General features: G+C 42.3%; 1 protein-coding gene and 1 long non-coding RNA gene across 6 annotated transcripts in view; one reads left to right on the forward strand and one right to left on the reverse strand.

The window, feature by feature from the left end:
- LOC127610679 (coiled-coil domain-containing protein 85A-like) overlaps positions 1-21,298 on the reverse strand; it is a 467,869-nt gene that overhangs the window by 432,937 nt on the left and 13,634 nt on the right. Inside the window, exons 3-4 of one of the 4 annotated variants that reach the window (XR_007964992.1) lie at positions 21,164-21,221; positions 15,591-16,715 (exon numbers count right to left, since the gene is read on the reverse strand). Coding sequence is in view for 2 of the 4 variants with exons in the window: in XM_052081109.1 (XP_051937069.1) it covers positions 16,700-16,715; positions 21,164-21,221 (74 nt within the window). In the remaining 2 variants the exon portion in view is untranslated. Of the gene's footprint in view, positions 1-12,985; positions 16,716-21,163; positions 21,222-21,298 lie in introns of those variants that run through there. The other 3 variants (XR_007964993.1, XM_052081109.1, XM_052081110.1) reach the window with 3 other exon arrangements.
- Positions 6,981-12,052, forward strand: LOC127610740 (uncharacterized). 2 transcript variants are annotated; one of them, XR_007965011.1, is made up of 3 exons: positions 6,981-7,125; positions 8,054-8,200; positions 11,987-12,052. It is a non-coding gene; the product is annotated as an uncharacterized LOC127610740 (long non-coding RNA). The 2 variants fall into 2 exon arrangements; XR_007965010.1 differs by lacking the exon at positions 11,987-12,052 and adding an exon at positions 11,040-11,979.

Consider the following 21,298-nt stretch of genomic DNA (forward strand, 5'->3'; position numbering starts at 1 on the left):
TCGTAGGTCCTGAGCTAAGATTCAAACTCTGAATCTCCTACCCCCAAGCTAACCGCAGTAACACTGCGCTGCCCTTTCTCCTTCATTTTATAACATAAATCATTTCCGACTTACCAAGTTCTTTAGGTCCAAAACAGTACTACCCGACCCGTCAGCAGACCTCGGCCTTAAGGGGGGGTACATAAAATGGATTGGGTTTGTATGTGGGGGAGTTTATTTTTATTACCTTAGAGACAGTGCTTAACTTTACTGCATATTTTTGCTCAGAATATACCCTGTGTTCATGTAGCACTGCCGCTTGCAGTCAATAGTCTTGAATGGCGCCCTGTGCGACACTAGAAAGCATGTTATTACCATTGACAACATTTAAAGAATGCCTACCTGGGCATTAACACCAACTTAAATCAAACAGAATCAGTTACCAGTGCTGTCACAGGGCTGCAGCATTACACCAATTGAATGGCAATTCCCTTTCCAAGCCAATTATTTGGAGAGGGCATTGCAAAAGTGGCAAGTGGAATGCTGGGAACGTGGACCCACATGTCTTAAACAGGCTGTTTAAATAGCTGGGTGCTCGGGCCCATTCATCACCTTGGAATCTCATTTCCACGTATCCCATGCAAAGGAACAGGACTTTATATCAAATGGCTGTTGTTTTGTCAGTAGTGGCAGTGAGACAAGAACGATGTGAGCTCATCTGTCTTGGAGCTGAATAAACAAAGCACCTGTTCGGAAGGGCTTGATTCATTTATATATATATATATATATATATATATATATATATATATATATATATATATATATATATATATATATATATATATATATATATATATATATATATATATATATATATATATATATATATATATATATATATACACACACACACACACACACACAGTATAGATAGATAGATAGATGACCCAGTGACGTTGGTCATAACCCGAGGTACACCTTGAGCTGGTCAAACAAAAATACCGATTCTTACTTACACCTACCTACCTGTGGACAATTCAGACTCTTGAATGAACCTAAAAACAGTGTGAAAGGAAGTCAGAGTCCTTGCAGAAAACCTGCACAGGTATGAGGAGAACATGCAGTTTTTTTTTCGCAGGAGGGCCTGAACAGAGAGCCCCTCGGCGATGAAGCAGAAGTTGTGTTCACCACAGTGCTGCCAACAAATTACCAAACTTGTTTGTAAATACTTTTATCAATATAAAAGAATTACACCTGTATATTTACTGTGCCCAGCAGAAACACATGACTCCCATTTGTCAAAGAAACGGGGGAAAAACCCATCAGTCTTATTGGGCTGTTCTTGACCATAAAGTTCAGAATACACAATACCTTAACATTTTTGTCCTGTCCCCAAGTGTTTGTAATGCGGCTGATTGTTTGACACCTTTCCAGGGGACATCTCGTTAGTTCTGAAACGATCACACGTGCAAGGATAAACTAACAAATGGAAGAAGATTGCAGTCAAAATCATGTCACTTACAAAACGGAACTTAACGCAATTGCATTCATTTGGGAAGATTACACTGTTTGAATATTCTAGTAATTCGTTTTTATTGTTTCCACACTTAGTCCATCATTCGACGATCATTGCGGGCTGAATAAAGTTTCTAAGCTTTGCAACAAAATGATGCTGTGCCACTCTTCGAAATATGCCCTCATGGGATAGCTGCAACTTTACTCAAGGAGGAAGCGATACTGTGGTCACTGGGGATGGCATGAACGAAAATAAAGACAATGAAAGTACAAGTCCAATCCTGACAGTAGGTTGAATCATATTGTTAGCAAGGCTGTTGTGCTCACCCATTGAGCAGGATGACTAACATTATGAGAAGAAAAGTGTGAAATGATTCGGACGTGGAGATCTGATGATGGGCATATTTTCCGACCTAAAAGGCGCACCAAAAAGCCTTCCATTTTCTTAAAAGCTCACAGCGCGCCTTAAAATCTGATGTGCCTTGTGTATGGTCGTTATGGTAATATTTCAACCCCAAAATGGCTCCTTGCTCGAGACATGCTAACAACGCAGAGTTCAAACTTAAGGCGATTGGTCACGCAGTTGAACAGTTGAAATAGAGCAGCGGCAAGACAGTTCAACGTCAATGAGTCTATGTTATAAATTGCTGTTGGTTAAGTGAGCTATTCCGCTGCTTTATTAAATATGTTTTACTGACATTTGATTGTTCTGTTGGTGTTTCTTTGAGCATAGTGCCATCTAGTGGATGCACTGTAGACTGCATCTTATAATGCGGCGCCCTCAATGTATGAAAAAAAATTACAAAATAGGCCATTCATTGAAGGTGCGCCTCATAATCCAGCACGCCTTTTGTTGTGGAAAATACGGTAGTGGTGTTTCGCAAGAAAAGAGGAGAGTGGACTGACTGCAGAGCAGTTTCCTGCAGTGAGCGGGCACCTGCAGGGACATGTCATTTGATGGCACCTTCTGTGAGATGTCATTTGCTGTCATGTATTTTCTTTGTGTCATTTTGTTTTGGAACAGAATCCAAAAATAAATGGACCTGCAGCTAACTGTCTGTCTCTGTCAGTGAGGGAGACAGACAGCTACACATACTATACATCTTTTAAAACAGTACAAATATTTTGACTTTTGCAATCTAAGAATTTGTTTGTTTTTACACAATCTCTCTTCTCTTTTTCCACCACAATACCAAATTTGCTGGTCAGGTTGCATCGCTCTGCCGTTGGTGTGTCTCCCCCACACAACGACGTTAACGTTCAGGAATCGATTCCTTACTGTGATTTTTTTTAGCCCCTCTCTGTTGTTGGTTCTGTTCAAACACTTGAAAAAAAAAAGAATGTAGAATGCTGTTGAAGGTATTTCCTGCTGACTGTGATTACAATCACCTTTAGTACCCCTTCACCCCCCTCCCCCACCCCACCCCCTCGGGAGAGTCCCTGAAGGCTGTCAAGTTCCCCCGGGGAGGGATTCTTAAATCAAGATTTACGCACAGTCTCGACTTTCCCAACATGCCAAGATAGAATTGCATCGACCTTTCTTTGTTTCTAGGATTTGCGTGGAGGCGTAACTCCCCGCCTCTCATTATCATATTGTCTCTGTATATTCTCACTCTGAAGAGCCCGAATCGATTCGTAAACTGAGGAAAAGAAAAATAAAACCTTTGAAGGTACTGTTCATTGTCTCCAGCCTGGATTTGGATAACCAACATCCTCATCATCCGAAATTAACGAACACGCGGGGGAAGAGAAAGCTCACTTGCCCCAACATTACCTTCTTTGGGGCACTATGATTAATTAATATATTTATCTCGAGATTAACATGGCCACTCTGTTCTATACTGCCCTCCAATTATCTTTTAGTATTCAGAATAGTATCTTATCATCACATCAGATCATATTTGTTGCCAACTGTTACGGTTTTGGGAGCGGCGACTGCAGCCTGTCAATGCAAGTTCCTGACCCAGACTGACAAGTAAATATGTTTTCACACATTTAGTTACACTCTCTCTCTCTCTCACACACACACACACACAAACACACACACACACACGAGCGCATGTGTAAGTATGCAATTTGCACATTCCCTAAAGCTGTGGCTTGTCATTCTTTGGTTCGAAGATAGGATGAGGAGCTTGAACAGACACTGTCTTATGTAGTATATCCAATGTGGGCTATGATCAGTAAGTTTAAAGAGCTTTTCTTTTGTTTTGTTTTGTTTTGTTTTTTTAAGCCTCCGAGAAAGAACAATGCTTGTTGACAAGACTTGCAGACAAGTGCCTCTCTGATTGAGTCTTTAGGGGTGAAAATAAAAAATATTGGAAAAATATAGTTATAGACTGCATCTGGCTGGCAACCAGTCCAGAGGGTCTTAACCCTAATGATGATAAGCGGTATTAAAAAAAAAAAAAAGGATGGATGTTAAGATAGCAGATGTGTTTTATAATATAGAGGAACACCAACATGAGGCCCGTGGGCAACAGCTAGCCCACACGAAGTGTGTGTAAGTGATTAATTTTAAATATACAGACTCTACAGCTATTTATACACATAAAGATTTGAATATACTGTATATATATTGTCTGTTTCCTACCTTGTCAAAGCCTTGGTTTTTTTCAGCCTTGCTCGTGCTCTGTCGATGCTGCTGCATACTTTGTCTTTGCACTTTGACAGAACATTTAATCACAACTGCATAAGGTAAGAGAGTTGATCCCCAGGTACTGCTAAATTAATGACGATGGGAAATGACGATAATATAGCTGATGATAACTATGTTTGAATTTCAGATCTCTTTCCAGATCCAGGAGATTAGGAGAGACTTTAACTCCACACTAAAGACACAAACAAGAAAAAGGAGTTTTTAACTTGTCTTTTCCGTCAAGTGTAAAACAATTTGCTAATATAAATATCATCTTGCAAATGGAAATTATTGAAGATATTGTTTGTGACGAGAGATTTAGTGGAGATAAAGAGGAGGGAAATGTAATAATAATTGTATATAATTTTTTTGCTCTCTGCTTTGAGAGTACAATACAATACATGCTGATTAATATTGCGCTTTCACAACAGCGGCAGCTGTAACAAAGCGCTTAACAAAACAGTTAACATAAAGTAAAATGATAAACACAAGAGAAGTACAGTATCATGAACATACGAGTGTGACACTGCAAAGACTTAATTTACGTACTGTACATAGCATGCAATCAAAATAGTTTATCATGCTGAAGGGACCAGTTTGTTCCCGTTCGCAGCCTTGAAGATACCAGCCTCAGGACAGCATGCCTGTGATGCATCCACAGCTGCTATCACAAACTAACCGTCAGTTGACTCCTCCAATTACTTAGGAATACATTTTGTGTTTCCTCAGTCCTTTAGAAGTTTGTGTGATAGGACACTCCCTGTGACAACAAAAGGGGTAGACGACCAAAGTGTTTCCAAAGCTGTTTGGAGATTGTAATGGATTATACTTGTTCACGCTCTTTGTGCACAAGTTAAAAGACAACTCTGCTTGACTCCTAGCCTCTCTTGTGTTTTAGAGTTTGTCTTAATGTCCTGATTGCCTGATAGACCTGACAATAATTACTTTTAATAATTGAGACGATCAATGTCGTCTCATTGCTGAATATCATTAATTAATATTAATTAATACATGATATGAATGAGATGAAGTACATGATAAAAGCTCTTTTGAGCAAATTTATTATTTCAGTGTTTATCAAACTGGTAGACCTTTGCATTCTAGCTCTCAAACTGTGTTAAATACCATATTTTTCCCCCTAACAAGTTTAGTTTTGCTCTCACTGAATATTATGCTCACCAAATCCACAACAAGTCTACTTGATTACAGGCATCCCTAAGTATGGTTTGTCTTTTACAATGTAGTGCATCACTTTTTTAACAACATCCTACTAAATTTGAGCAAAGAGGCTACATTGTGATGTTGCCAGCAGTTGATCATGGCTCAGTAGTCTATTGTGTAAGAGCAAGTGCAGTCAGTGAGGCGGAAAAGTGCGTGCGTGTGTGTGCGCGCGCACACACACACATACTTGGGTTGTTACGGATGTGGGCTTACATGTAGTATCTGCCTCGCTGCCCATTTGCCCACTTCTGACTGACCATTCAGAACAAAGAGAGACGAAAAGAAAACAGGACATGTTGACCATAATTTGGGATTTGGCAAAAAAGAATGGTTGTTTGCAGTCGACAAAATTAATCTAATTAGCTCAACTATGTATGTTGGGAATAACTTTTTTGTCTTTTGAAATGATCACTTATGTTTCACAGTAAACCCCGGTGAGTTGACTTTGTAGTGCCGCCCACATGCATGGAAGGAGTGGTACTCCTTTTCAGCGCTGACGTTTCAGGCCTCACACTGGCCCACTTCAGTTTGAAACGTTGGTATAAAATGTTATCCTAATTAGTGTATCACTCGAACAAATTGTGGTCGATGACATTTACATTGAATGTGATGAAAAATCTAATTCACAATTGTATGTGCTTACAAGATCACGATCAGCGTTTATTTCAGGGGTGTCCATTAGGTAGATCCTGATCTACCGGTAGATCTAAGACAGGTCCCAAGTAGATCCGACAAGTGTCGGGAAGAAAAAAAACAACAACCATTTGTGTGTCTTTGTACATGTTAGTAATATATTTTTGTGTTAATATACAATGCACCCTAAACATCTTATCAGTCTCATTTTCACTAATTTTATTTTTTTTAATAAAATAAAGCAGGTAAATCTTACATTTACGGTGGCGTGTAATTACGTCACCGGAATTTGTTAGCGCTCAGCAGTTTGCAATTACAGCTTGTGATCAGAGCTGTTGCGCTCTATCTTTTATCGTCATTATTCTCATTTTGAGTTTGCTTCGTGTACAATTCACCGAGGGCACGAGCAAAGAATAGGAATCTAGGAGGGAAGCACTTTAAAACGGTACGTGTGAGCTACGATAGTTAACAGGCTGCAAAAGGGCGTTGCATGCCTCCGTTTCAGGCTGTTTCTCATCATGGCGCGCGCGCGTGTGTGTGTGTGTGTGTGTGTGTGTGTGTGTGTGTGTGTGGGTGGCGCGTGCGCATGCTCGCGCCGGTAAGGGTAGATCCCGGGAGGTTAGTTGATCGAAAAGTAGATCTCGATCCAAAAGGTTTGGCCACCCCTCGTTTAGTTTAGTTTTTTTTTTCTCTCCCTCCTTTCTTCGTTCTACATACATTCTTGCTGCTGGAGGCTGTAAATTTCCCCAGTGTGGGACGAATAAAGGATATCTTATCTTATCTTATCTTTATTTGAACAAGTCTGAGAACATAAATAGTTAATTGGGCAAAAGAGGAAAAGGGACCAAAAGACAAGTATCCGTAACATCCGATAAGACAAATTCCACTTAACAACGTAGATTTATCTGACGCTGTTCAGATTGCAAGATTACTGCATTTTACACTGCAGTTCCTGTTAATGGTCTTATTTTGAAACCAATTCACACGACTTCCAGCGTACTACTTCGCGGCAACAGTTACGACATTACAACAGCAACAGTAATCGGAGGAGGCTTTCCCATCACGCTTTGCCGCCGTTATAATTCTTAATTTTGCTATTCCTCTTCAGTACGTCGTTTATACGGATAGAGTGGGATATAGTGACAGTGCTGTTGTTTCTAGCAATTGATTAAATGATTGTAACTTGATGACAACGTCAGGAGCGCAGGTTGGTAGCCAATACAGTACTACAGTATACACACACACACACACACACACACACACACACAGTGAATTTTAAGAAACTAAAGGGTAATAGGAATTTCCCTCCAAACAGCATATACTGTAGCCCGGCCCAGTGGGAATAAAATGATTACTCAATCCAGGCCTGCCTCCACACCGTATTTTATTTCAACTTAAGGCGGATTATCTATTGTCTCTTTGGCTATACAGTATTTTATTGAAAAGCAACTTTTTACTTCTGACCATACCAGAGGTCAGAACTCAAATCTTGAGGGCAGGGTTGAGTGTGGTTCGACAAGATGGATTCATCCTTCTTTGAGGGTTGTTGGTTGTCTATTTCTGCAATGGGTCTTTGCTAAATGCCAGTAATATAGATAAGATAAGATATCCTTTATTTGTCCCACAATGGGGAAATTTACAGCCTCCAGCAGCAAGAATGTATGTAGAAAGAAGAAGAGAAAAAAAAAAAGCTGCTGACTTGAACGATAACATCATCCTCCATTTTGTGAAATCCTTCAGTTTAAGGCTAAACTGTAATAAATGTGGAACTGAGCTACCTTCTTAAGACATGGATGTTTTTTGACAAACATTTTATGGAAAATGTTTTCTTAAATACAAACTGTTTGACCTTAGAGGCATTTAATTCAAAATAGGTATTAAATAAGTATTTTTACTGTATTCAATCAGATTATGATATAATTTATGAATACAGACGGTATGTTTGTAAAGTGGATGCAATTACTCTTGTTGTGACACATTCACCTAACTTTGATGCAGACAGCGTGATTTCAGTTCCCTTTCTGTGACGATGTGAATGTCGAGTGTGAATGTTTGTTCTGTATCTAGATGTGACCTGCGACTGACTGGCGACCAGTCCAGGGTGCAGTTTGGTTTTCATGTGGAGTCATCTGAGGCTCCTGCTCACCTTGTGCCCGACAGGATATACAGTGTGGAAAAAGGATGGTTCGATGAATGGATCTGCTGAGATATATGGTAATGTATTTGCCAGGGTCATACATCTTGATCTTGACAACTCGGCGCAGGAACAAAAATCTCAGGAATGTATGCATCACTTTAGAGGAATTGCTATTTCTGGTTATTTGCCAAAATTACGTCAGTTGCATTGACCTGTAAAAGTAACATTTCAAAACAGCAGTTCAGGTATAATGCTGGTGGTGATTGTTTCACTAAAAGCGGTACTACGAGTCACTTCGTAGTTTATGAACTTAAAGTGAGGCTCATTAATCACGTCATGTGTAGCAATAGTCAGGTGAAACCCTCACAAATACCACAGGACATACGTAGGCCTACAGTGAGACAAGATATTCTGTTGTCTGTTGTTGCCATGCTAATTGATGTGTCGTATTAACGGAGAAGTTTGGTGAATGTGTACATTTTGTTGAGCTAAGCCAGTGGCTCTCAATTATTTTCTGTCATGCCCCCCAAGGAAGAGGAAAACATCTCGCAACCCCCCCCCCCCCCCGCGTGCCTCCTGCCGCACGACCATAACTTACAACAAAGAATAGCTTTAGTAACTGTACTAGAAAAGATTTAAAGTGCATCTGAAAAAAAAATTAAATTAAATCGTTCATTTAACAACAAATATTTTTGGACTGGGGTGGCCCGGTAGTCCAGTGCTTAGCACGTTGACCTCACCGTGCAGAGGTACCGTGTTCAATTCCAGCTCTGGCCTCCCTGTGTGGAGTTTGCATGTTCTCCCCGGGCCTGCGTGGGTTTTCTCTGGGGACTCCGTTCCTCCCACATTACAAAAACATGCATGGCAGGCTGATTGAACACTCTAAATTGTACCTAGGTGTGAGTGAGGACGTGCATATTGCTCGTCTCTGTGTGCCCTGCGATTGGCTGGCTACCAATTCGGGGTGTCCCCCGCCTACTGCCCGGAGACGGCTGGGATGGGCTCCTACACCCCCGCAACCCTAGTGAGGATGAAGCAGTACTGAAGATGAATGAGGGAATTAATATTTTTGACTGACCATGTCAAACCATATGATACTGAAAAATAAAATTACATAAAATCAATAACTAACCTTGCATTCAAACTAATCACCAACATTATCTAAGGAGCACAATATTATTAAAAAACTTTAACCAGCAAAACAAAAATATAAAAGAATTTGTGCTTTTTTTTTGAAGCGAGGTTTGAAGCAGGACACAGAAACTCTCGGCTCCTCCATCCATCCATCCATCATCTACCGCTTATCCGGGGCCGGGTCGCGGGGGCAACAGCTTTAGCAGGGAAGCCCAGACTTCCCTCTCCCTAGCTACTTCTTCCAGCTCTCCCCGGGGGAACCCGAGTCGTTCCCAGGCAAGCTGAGTGACATGGTCTCTCCAGCGTGTCCTGGGTCTTCCTCGGGGTCTCCTCCCGGTGGGACATGACCGGAACACCTCACCGGGGAGGCGCTCAGGAGGCATCCGAATCAGATGCCCAAGCCACCTCATCTGGCTCCTCTCGATGTGGAGAAGCGGCTCGACTCTGAGCCCCTCCCGGATGACTGAGCTTCTCACCTTATCTCTAAGGGAGAGCCCGGACACCCTGCTCGTTCTTTCGGTCACGACCCATAGCTCGTGACCATAGGTGAGGGTTGGGACGTAGATCGACCGGTAAATTGTGAGCCTCACCCTTTGGCTCAGCTCCTTCTTCACCACGACAGACCGATACAACGTCCGCATCACAGCAGACGCTGCACCGATCCGCCTGTCGATCTCCCGCTCCCTCCTACCCCCACTCGTGAACAAGACCCCAAGATACTTGAACTCCTCCACTTGGGGTAAGATCTCCTCCCCGACCCGGAGGAGGCACTCCACCCTTTTCCGACTGAGGACCATGGTTTCAGATTTGGAGGTGCTGATTTTCATCCCAACCGCTTCACACTCGGCTGTGAAACGCTCCAGTGAGAGTTGGAGAGCCCCGTTTGAAGGAGCCAACAGCACCACATCATCTGCAAAAAGCAGGGATGCAATACTGAGGCCCCCAAAACGTTTTAATGAAAATTATTCTGGCAAATAAATTGGGATGAATTGATAAAATCCCAAATGCAAAGTCTTGGCAGTCAGGTTAGAGTGGAGATTTTTAATCAGCACCTTGGACAGCGAGGCCGATGTGCGAGTCACTTGCCACACTATTGTCCTAGCAACTTTGTCAGTGTGCAGAAAATCTTAGATTAAGAATATCCATCCATCCATTTTTCTGGTCCGCTTATTCTCCTAACAAGGGTCGCGGGGCTTGCGGCCGTCTATTCCAGCTGTCTTCAGGCAGAAGGGAGGAGACACCCTGAACTGGTTGCCAGCCAATCACAGGGCACACACAGACGAACAAGCATCCCCGTTCACATTCACAGTGAGAGACAGTTTAGAGTGTTCCATTAACCTGCTACGCATGTTTTTGGAATGTGGGAGGAAAGCTGAGTACCTGGAGAAAACCCACGCAGGCACGGGGAGAAGATGCAAACGCCACACAGGAAGGCCGCAGCCGGAATCCAACTCCGCACCTCTGCATCGTGAATCTGACACGCTAACCACTCGACCACCAGGCCGCCTTTAATAACATGTCAAAACAATAAAATGTGTACTCACCCATATCGAAGGTGAAGGAAGATGCATTCCTCTGAGTGCTCCTGTAAAACACGATGTTCTCCTTGGCACAGTTCAGGCTTATCTCAAATCAATGTCACATATGGACACGAACGTTTGAGGTGAAAGGTGGTGGTGGAAATGTTTCCACTTCACAAATCTTTGATCTCCCTTGCCCCGACTTGACATCATTCACCCGCAGCAATCTGCAGTTCCTAATAAGCATGCTTTGTCTCACCAGGTTCTCCTTCCGCCATGCCAAAGACCGTGCCTCAAGTCGGCTGTGATCACAATGACAGCGGCTGGAAACGCCCATTTTTAAATGCGTCAAACTGTTAAAAACTTTTTTTTCTAGACCGCATCCATGTAAAGCTTGCTGCACTAAACTTGACCTTAGCACAATAAATAAATAAATAAATAAATAAATAGATAAATCCCTAAATTGCTTTTATTTATTCATTGTCATTACTCATTACATTATACTCATCATTAGTTTTTTCTCACATATATATATTCATTGGATTGGACCTTTCGCTTCTGTACCGGTCAGTTCAATTTAAAAGTTATGTTTTTGCTTAATGCACAACTCTCAATGAGACATGGCCAGGACATCCCTCTCTTACTCTTACTTAATGAATAAAATGTATTTTTTAATACATGTAACAATGTAATCAAACCCGTCCTTAGTAATTCTTTGTATTGAAATACAGATCACAATGTTTTCACCTTGGCAGAGGTTTGCGTCTGTTGACCTTTACCATTGGAGTTTTCTAATGTTAGTTATGGAGATTGCATCTGTTCATATACAAAGTGAAACAGTGATGTGGCGCATAATATCCTCTGGTCATAATGCTGCAGATAGAAAAGCAAGATATTCCACCCACACACCAGCTGCAGGCAGACATGAATCTCATTCAATACTTTCATCTTGTTGCTGTAGCAACGTTGTTTACTCACATGATCATTTTACCCTTACTTTTCTGTGATCTTTTTCAACTGTTCTATTACATTAAGAGCAATTGTAATTTATTTTCTTACTTTCTAAATCAATAAATGAGCTGCGTGGATTATGCTCGAAAGAAAAAAAATAAACTATAGAAAAATACACACAGGACTGTTAAATTAAGCTGAAGACAAGCACAGGACTCACAGGCAGACACAATGAGGTCGGTACTGTTTTATCATCAGGGTAGAGGGACGGTTCAAGGAGGCAGGAACCAAAGGCAGTCAGAAAACCCAAACCAAGGCATATTGTGTTTTTTGTTATTGTAAAGTGTCCTTGGGTGTCTTGAAAGGCGCTTATAAATAAAATGTACCGTATTATTATTATTATTGAAGGGCTGAGTGCGACCGCTGGGCAGCAGCATGTATGACAGGTAAGCTGGCGAACTGGCAACGGTGGCGCTTCAGACTGGCCTTTATGCTGCAGAGACGAGTGTGGCTACTAGGTGAAGACTGGCAAGTATGTAGGTGAGACAGGTGCAAGGATTAGGTAGACCTCCAGCCCACACTGAATTAAGGGACAGTCAACCAAAAACAGAACAGAGGGAGGGGCCACGCAGTGGAACACATAGGACAGACATGATGGATTCTAAAGCAGGGGCGTCAAACTAATTCCACATTGTGGGTCGGACCATTAAAATTACACCATAATAAAAATTAACCATATCATAAATAACCAAAATATCATGTCTTTCCTTTGTTTGGGTATAGTGAAGCACAAGAACATGAAGAAAATGTTGAAATTTAATGACATATCTATATATATATATTGCGCGTCCCGCATGCGGTCTGTCCTTCCGTCTGTCCCTTTTCAAAACGTACCTACTTCACCGCGCCGCTGCGCGCCGCCACTGCGCGCCGCCACTGCGCCGCTCAGGCAGTGGCTCACTACGATCGCGCGGGCATCTTAGCGAAAAAAATGTTGTCTACCCACAAGCATTGCAATAAAATTGTTAGTTATTTAGTAGAGCTAAACATCTCTTTATTTTCGCGATAAGCAATGAAGATGAACAAAAAGTTGAACCAAGCAACAACACTTTTGTGGGCCGAAGGCCCACCTTACCAGCCTTCCGCAGGAACTAGCTGATGAGCCGCCCGGAGGGCGGCGAACCACCACCTTACCAGCCTTCCGCAGGAACTAGCCGATGAGCCACCCGCAGGGCGGCGAACCAGCTAGTCTTTTATAAAACATTTCATGTTCCCACTGATTGTACAAAGCCACATAACTTTAACAAGTAATTAGTATTGAAAAATATAGTCATGTATTAAATGAGATTTATAAATAAAGGATTTTTTTTAAAGCATTTACACATGTGCATATAAAATCGAAATTTAATCCATGCCTACACTTTAAAAACAAAAGAGAAAACGGTGTTTCTCCTAGCGGCTAACCCATGAATTGCATCTTATTAAAATATTCATGCAGTGTCTTTTATACATTTTTTCATTTTTAAATTATCCAGTGGGCCTGATTGAACCTACTCGGGAGCCGGTTCCGGCCCGTGTGCTTTATGTCTGACACCTAGTTGACTTGACTTGACTTGACCACTGTTCTAAGGAAAGCCACACAAATACACTAAACAGAAACAATGTTTTCTGTAAAGTCACTTTATTGATTTCTACATACAATTTAGGATATCATAATTACAGCAATATCATATGGTGAGGAAGCAAAAATAATTTATGGTACACTATATATGTATAAAATTACAGATTTACACGACTACTGTTGACTAATTCTATTGCTATCATAACATATTTCTCTTCATTTCATTCTTCAGTCAAACAGAGACATGAGAATAAGTGGTTATATAGGATGTACATATAATCCTAATGTGTTTGTTTCTTGCTAATTTTTATGTGTTGACAGGTATGGGAAAAAAAAGTCTTCAGAAAGGCTTTTGCTGAACCTGAGCTGCCCTTCACAAACCACACAGGATACAGAAACATTTTTTGTTACAAAGTTCTTTTTCTGTAGTTGAATTGTCAGATTTTGTTCATCGCAGTTCCAAAGGGCAGCGTGACAGTAAAGTGATTTTCTCTGCTGCCTTACAGAAAAAAAATCTTGATTCTAGCTCTCACTGGTCTTAACCAATCAATGTTGGTGCTCTTTTTGTGGCGAATCAGTTCTTCTCATGCACATGTAGATTTTTTTTCTGCGTGTTTTGGTTCCTTGTACAACTTAAATCACATCATTTTGATTTCCAGTCTGTTATTTTAACGAAAAAATCTGGATTCAGTCCTCGGGTGTTCCGCCGGAAGCACTGTACATGGGACATGTGATGAATAAAGCATCATTACCGTTCTCATTTTCCACCACAATGTTTGGTTGTGTGTATGTATGTGTATTTTAATCAAAGAGGTGTTTCTGAACACTTTTGGATGCCTAATGCCTGTTTTGTCATTAACTAAAATGATGGCTTTGGATATACATTGTTGCGATACTACTTTGAGGTTGAATATAAGGATGAATTTCTTTTGTATTGCTTTTACATGATCGCATATATTTTTTTTTAAATCTAGACATTCATCCTCAAATTACTAAGAATACTTAACTGTCTTTCTGCATACTCAGTATAAATACGTTTGAAGCCCCTATAAAAGCTAAAATTGGCAGCAAATTCAAAGTTGTGGTGCTTCACCCAAAACAAATAATTTCATGACCAGGAAAATGGGTGCTACTTTGTCTAGCTTCTCGACATACGGCTCAATTTCAAAATGTAGTAGTTCGTGTGGACTATGAATATAATAAGCACACAAGCAAACTTACACTTGCTGTTGGGGACATAATGGTACATTTCAATGTGCCTGTTTGGGAATTTGGTTCATCTCTGCGTTGTGGCACACAGAGGTTGTGGCCCTTTTGACATGCGTCCAGCACATCTGAAATTTTGGTCGCAGATATTCATCTGAACTTTACACTTGCTGGAACAACGTTAACATTTTGGCGCTTTGTTGAATTTGATCGGCAGACAGATCCTCAGTGCCACTGACGTGTGTGGCGGATGTATTTCGTTCATAAATATGGCAACAGCATGCAGCGCCTTGAATGATTGCAGAATTCAGACAGACACCAACGCTTTGGGAGGAAGTGCTCACTTCATAGATTTGGAATCTTGCTTGCAGTGCCTTTAAAACATACTGTACTTGCGGGCCTTGCCCTACCGCAGGACTAGAGCAAATCAGTTTCTTCAGCTGTGTCATGGACTATCATGTGATACTCACACGCTGCATTTAAAGGATAAAAGAGGCGCTGCTTTGATTGATGACAGATGAGGTCAAGCCCACAACGGCGCAAATTTCCCTGTTTAAATCCACGATGAGAAAAACAAAACAAGGTCTACCCCGGATCGATGTACATTAAGACTGCAACTCGTGCGAGACTTGTGCTCAGCACGAAAATAGAGCTCAATGGCACAACCCATCATGGCACATGATGACAGCAGGATACTAGGATGAGGCCCATTAGGCAGACAGTCGGCACTGCCCCATTCACACAACCGAAACACCTATACGTGACGCCATGTTTTCTCTGGTCAATTTTTACAAAACTATCTGTCTTAAAATGCTCACTGCAGAGACGAGTGTTAGTGTTGAAATACTTGGCTCTTTACAATGTCAATCGGTCTCCTGATTTTTCAGGAATTTAAATAAAGACACCAATCTGTTCTGTAAATCAACACATCCGGGAAAGACAGATTTGGGGATTTTTGGGACGAGATAGAGATGCATGGTATGTGTCAAAAAGGCAAATATCGGCCCCGATATTAAAAAATTATTTTTATTGGACCGATCCTGCAAAATTAGGCAGATATTTCGGCCGATATTGAAGGCCGCCTTAAAATACACAAGCGTAGAACCAGCCAAAGTGCTCTCAACTCTAAAAACAATATTTATTGTAAATATTGAAACTTGATGGAAATATTTTCACGAGTGCATGGTCCCATTCACTTCAATGAGAGTCGCAGCCGGGGCTTCCTTTGGCGTAACCCCTGATGTTTTATGATGACGATTATGATCATTATTATTTGCACTATGAGTGCAGCCAATACTGAACAGATCCGCGGTGGTCGACGCAAGCTTCAAAATAAGTCTAAAATTAGTGATGGAAATTTGCAAAAGGGGCATTGACCTAGAATTGAGTCTCGGCTAGCAGAGTACAAGTGAGCTACAACGTGAACAATTTGCCTCATGCTATGTGCACACCAAATCTGTTGTGAGTGCAGTTCAATTAAAGTCAATATAGTTTGTGCGGTGGGGTGGGGTGCGGATGCATGAGGGGGCGTGGTGGATGACGTGTTTGGAGTGGCTGGGGGCGTGCACGGGCACCAAAAATCCACTCATTTAGTCTATTCGAGCTTTGCCTCGCAACAGCCAGTGAGGCTGTACTCTCGCAACGGATTTGGTGTGTACGCACCATAACAATGACATAATCATGATTGTGTAACTCCTTGTGCTTTAATGCCAGCCGTAACAACAATTGTATCATTAGTTGAATGTCCTACTCTGTGACATTGCGTTCCCCCAGAAAGTACTTCCACAGCTAATGCTCTATTTTTACACAGATGTAGAACTGTTCTATTATGAGCATTGTCATTGTTTGCAGGTTCTTAACTTTGGCAATTCAAAGGTTGGTGTCTCAAAATATACACAAAACAACTAAATAAAATGTTTTCAGTCATTTGTGGTGGTTAACAGAAATGCACAGCAGCAGCCAGTAGGGCAAGAGTTGCATCAACCTCCATTGATTGATTCAGAACTTCGTGAGCATTTACCCCTTCTCTTGTGTATTTATCCATGTGTCCTTCCATCCATAAATGTGCTAAGAACCTCTCTCTCCCCCTCTTTCTCTCTGGAGTGTGCGTTGTCAAGCAGCAACTGATCAAGAGGCATGTGCGGTCAGGAGCCACCAAAGCTGGAAGAGACGAGGGAAACGGCAATTACTGCATATGCATGCATGTAATGTGTAGGTTGTGAGGTTTTCATGTGTGGGGTCAGCAAAATGCAAGGATCCTTACTCCTGTGGTAAAGATGATGGCTGATTTATTTATCCATTAGGAAATTCTTCATCATAAAATATTAACCCCCTACCATCACTCACCGGCGGTCAGTGCATTAAAACCAGAGTCACACCAGGGTAACCTCTCGTAGTGGCGCGCACACACACACACACACACACACACATGCGTGCACATGTGCACACACACACACACACATGCGCACGCATGCGCACACACACACGCACACATGTGCACACACACACACGCACACATGTGCACACACACACACGCACACACATGCACACACACACACACACACATACACACACACACACACACACACACACACTATTTCTCCCTAAACCTGAGTGGGACATGCTAAAATACAGTGTTATAATTGTATGCAATGTCCATTGCCAATCGTGTAGCGAATATTAAGGTTACATAATTGAACTATATATGAAACTCAAAGTTTTCACTTGAATGAGAGCCGCAGCTGAGGCTCTCTCTGCATCATGTGGTCCAACAGCCGACATTAAATCAACACTGGATTACAGTACAAATTGACGAATTCTAGTGACTTCACTGCATTTTCAACATCCCGTATGAGACCTACGTGGATTGTTGTGATGCCTAAAACACTCAAAATCAGGGGTGGCCAACCAGTAAGAGACTAAGTGCCAATGTTTTTTAACTGTGTTACTGCCACATCACACACACACACACACACACACACAGACCTCTGCTCAGCCACATTTATTGTAAATATCACACACCAACATCATAATGACAGAAACTGACTCCTCTGGTACTCAGACCACAGGCGAGTCATTTTCAACAATGAATATTGTGTGCACTGTCTCACACACACAAACTCTCAGTTCAACCACGTCCACAAACAGAAATATAAGAACGTTTTTCTCTTACTATGGGTGTTGTTAAGCACCTTAGTGCAGGGACTTCTGGCATTTCTTCTCTTGAACAATGCTCTTTAAATTTGGCTTGTATTCTGTTGTGAGAGCTGCAGCAGTTACTTACTATTTGGGTCAGCTTGCCTTATAGGGCAAACCTTTTTGACCGAAGAATGACTTTTGAAGCGACCAATCTCCCGTGATAGACCCGATCGTGCATGTGGAAGCATATACACAGTCATGCACGCAGGCGCCAAACATGCACTAACGTGCGCACGCCACAATGAGCAACACGAACGAACCCTCACATGAATGAAACCGAAACACACAGACACACAAATCTCCCCAGCAGCAGTGAACCAGCCAAAGAGCCGCATGTGGCTTGCAAGCCGCGGGTTGGCCACCACTGCTCGAAATTGTCTTTTGATGGGATTTTGAGTGTGAATGGCCCAGCCTACTCCCCCAAGTCAGCTGGTATAGACTCCAGCACGCCCACGAGCTCTAGGATGACAGATGGAAAGATGGATGGATGGACGGATGTTTTTATTTATTGCGCTGCTTCTTCCCTCCCTTTTATGTCAACTACTTATTTATTACTTCATTCATTCAATCATTTTCCGATCCACTTTATCGTCATGAGGGTCGCGGGGGGTGCTGGAGCCAATCCCAGCTCTCTTCGGGCAGTAGGCGGGGGACACCCTGAACCAGTTGCGGGGGACCTTGGGGCAATTTAGAGTGTTCAATCAGCCTGCCATGCGTTTTTGGAATGTGGGAGGAAACCGGAGGACCCGGAGAAAACCCACGCAGGCTACAGTTTGGATTGAACAACACGGTACCCCTGCACTGTGAGGTTAACGCGCTAACCACTGGACCACCGGGCCGCCAACTACTTATTTATTTCTTTAAAATATACTTTGAATTCTGTACCGTGTATATTGGTGAACTTTGCATTACGGGAAGAGCCATTTTGCACAATACAGTTGCTGTACATATTCTGTCCTTACTTTGGTGAATTGCGCTGAATGGAATCAGCCAGGAATAGAGTATGGACAGGAGCCCCTGATTGTGAACGGTGTGCATACTGCTCAATGAAAAACAGTGTGCAAACGATACTTGGACTTATTGCTTTTATCAATGGAATGAAAATGCCGCTCTGCATTTCCCTCCTTCAGCCGGTCAGCAAGAGCCCAGGGCATAGGTCAACTTGACGCCCCAGTCGCCACCACTACCACACCAACCGCCATCTGCGACACACCGTCGGAAGGCAGTCAGCATCATGCCGGTGTTGGGTAAATGACTCCTCCATCCAGCTCGAGGGAAACCGCGAGCGGGTGCCCATGGCATCACCTCGGCCGCCCCGCCACGCAGCCAACCATCCAGAAAAAAAAAATCCTCCTCTCACTCTGTATGGAAATACATAACATATTGTACATATTCCTATAATCATTTTATTTCTTTATTAGACACTGAGACACATCGGAGCTTTTGAGATTGCTAATCGCCTCAAAGTCTGAAGTGACACGAGTTCAGAAAATAACAAACATGAGACTGTAGCCTGTCACTGACCGCTTTTTTATATCGTCCTTCGATGCCACTCCATTAGTATAAAGTGGGATTAAATCGGTTGATTCTTTTAAACTGCACAAACAGATTTATTTTATGATTAAAAAAAACCATATTGGTTGTCTGTTTCATGTGGAGAAGCAGGAAGGTATCGTTCTTTATTGGTGGGGAAAAAAACGGTTGTGTATACCTAATAATTGTATAGTTGCCTTGATGGATGAACTTCTTTTGAGATTCAACTAGGCACATTTCTTGGACGGTCTCCCCCACTCCCAAAAAAAATGCTGATCCACGATGTATTAATTACTGAAAATAAGTTCACTAAACACACGGCACGGTGGGCGACTGGTGACCACGTCCGCCTCACATGTCGAGGTGAATGGTTCGGTTCCAGGCCCCAGCCTCCTGTGTGGAGTTCGCATGTTCTCCCCGTGCCAGTGCGGGTTTTCTCCAGGTACTTCAGTTTCCTCCAACATTCCAAAAAACATGCATGGCAGGTGAATGGAACGCAAAATCAGGGGTTTCAGAACTTGGTCCTCGAAGGCTGATGTCCTGCCTGTTTTCCATCTCTCCCTCCTGCAACATATCTAATTCAAATAATACGGAGCTGATCATTTGAATCAGGTGGGTTTCAGCAGGGAGGGATGGAAAAGAGGCAGGGCATCGACCCTTGTGGACAGTTTGGAAACCCATGTTCTAAATCAGTGGTCCTCAACTAGAAATGCTGGAGGTCCACTTTTTTTTTTTTTATTAAGACCAAGGTCCGGTCCCATGCATGGCGGTCATAGGGAGCAGGGCTATATGCCCATTTAGTATGGGCATACCGTATATAAAATAACAATTATTCACTCTGCCAGTACACAGCAAATAATGAGAGGTATTTTGTTGAGGCACAGGAACTCTTTTATTTTGTTAAGTTTTGCCTGCTAAGAAGATACATCAAAATATAATTTTCCTTTAACAAAACAAATCAATCCCAATTTGCATTTTGTATTGCATCACAAAGCTGGCCAGACAAATCAGCAGGAAGGACTTCAGTTCGTCTGGTCGATAGACGCATGCTGACGCTTATGTATGGGCACACCTTAAATTTAGAGGAGCCAATCAGCGCCTCGTATCTGCTGACGTTTATGTATGGGCACACCTTCAGTTCAGAGGAGCCAATCAGCGCATCGTTATCGCCGACATGCCCTACTCAACCAGGGTCTCCAGTCAGTCAAACATTATACACACAAAGTCGCGCTGCCGCGGTCCTCTGCGTTACATCTGTTAGTGCACGCAAAGACTACAACGGATAATTTTAACAAGCGATCGTGGTAATGCGCAGAGTCCACAAATATAAAATGTATAACTTAAAAATCACTTTATAAATTATTATTTTATACAATTTGCCGAGGGCCCGGACAGAGGAGGTCCTGACAGAGGAGGTCGGCGGTCCGGACTGAGGAGGTCGGCGGTCCGGTCGTGGATCGCGGTCCGCCAGTTGAGGAAGTGGGTTCTAAATTGTCCCTGGTGTGATTGTGAGCATGAATGATTGTTTGTCTATGTGTTTCGTGCACTTGGCTGACAACCAGTTCAGGCTATCCCCCGCCTACTACCCGGAAACAGCTGGGATAGGCTCCACCATGCCTGCGACTCTCTTTGAAGATAATCGGTTCAGAAAATGGATGACTGGATGGATGGATGGATGGATAGGAGAATGTGACTCAAATGAATGTAAATACTGTATTGCTCTCCATAGAATGGACCCAAATGGGTCTTTTTTTCCAATACACCATTCTTTAGGTTCAACATACGAAATACTATGTTTAATGTATACATCTCATCTGTCTTGAAAATCATGACATTTGTACTTTTTTTTTTTTTTTAAATATGTGTGAGAGTCTCACCTGTCCCAAAGCTTTACACTCCTGCAGGAGTTGGTGCAGCAGCCAGCGGATATCAGAACTGAAAAAAAAAAAAAAGATTATCAATGACAGTATTGATGACACTATTATTCACGAGTCGATGCGGACTGCAGAAAT

This window comes from Hippocampus zosterae, chromosome 11 (assembly GCF_025434085.1).
Source record: "Hippocampus zosterae strain Florida chromosome 11, ASM2543408v3, whole genome shotgun sequence".
Lineage (NCBI taxonomy): Eukaryota > Metazoa > Chordata > Actinopteri > Syngnathiformes > Syngnathidae > Hippocampus > Hippocampus zosterae.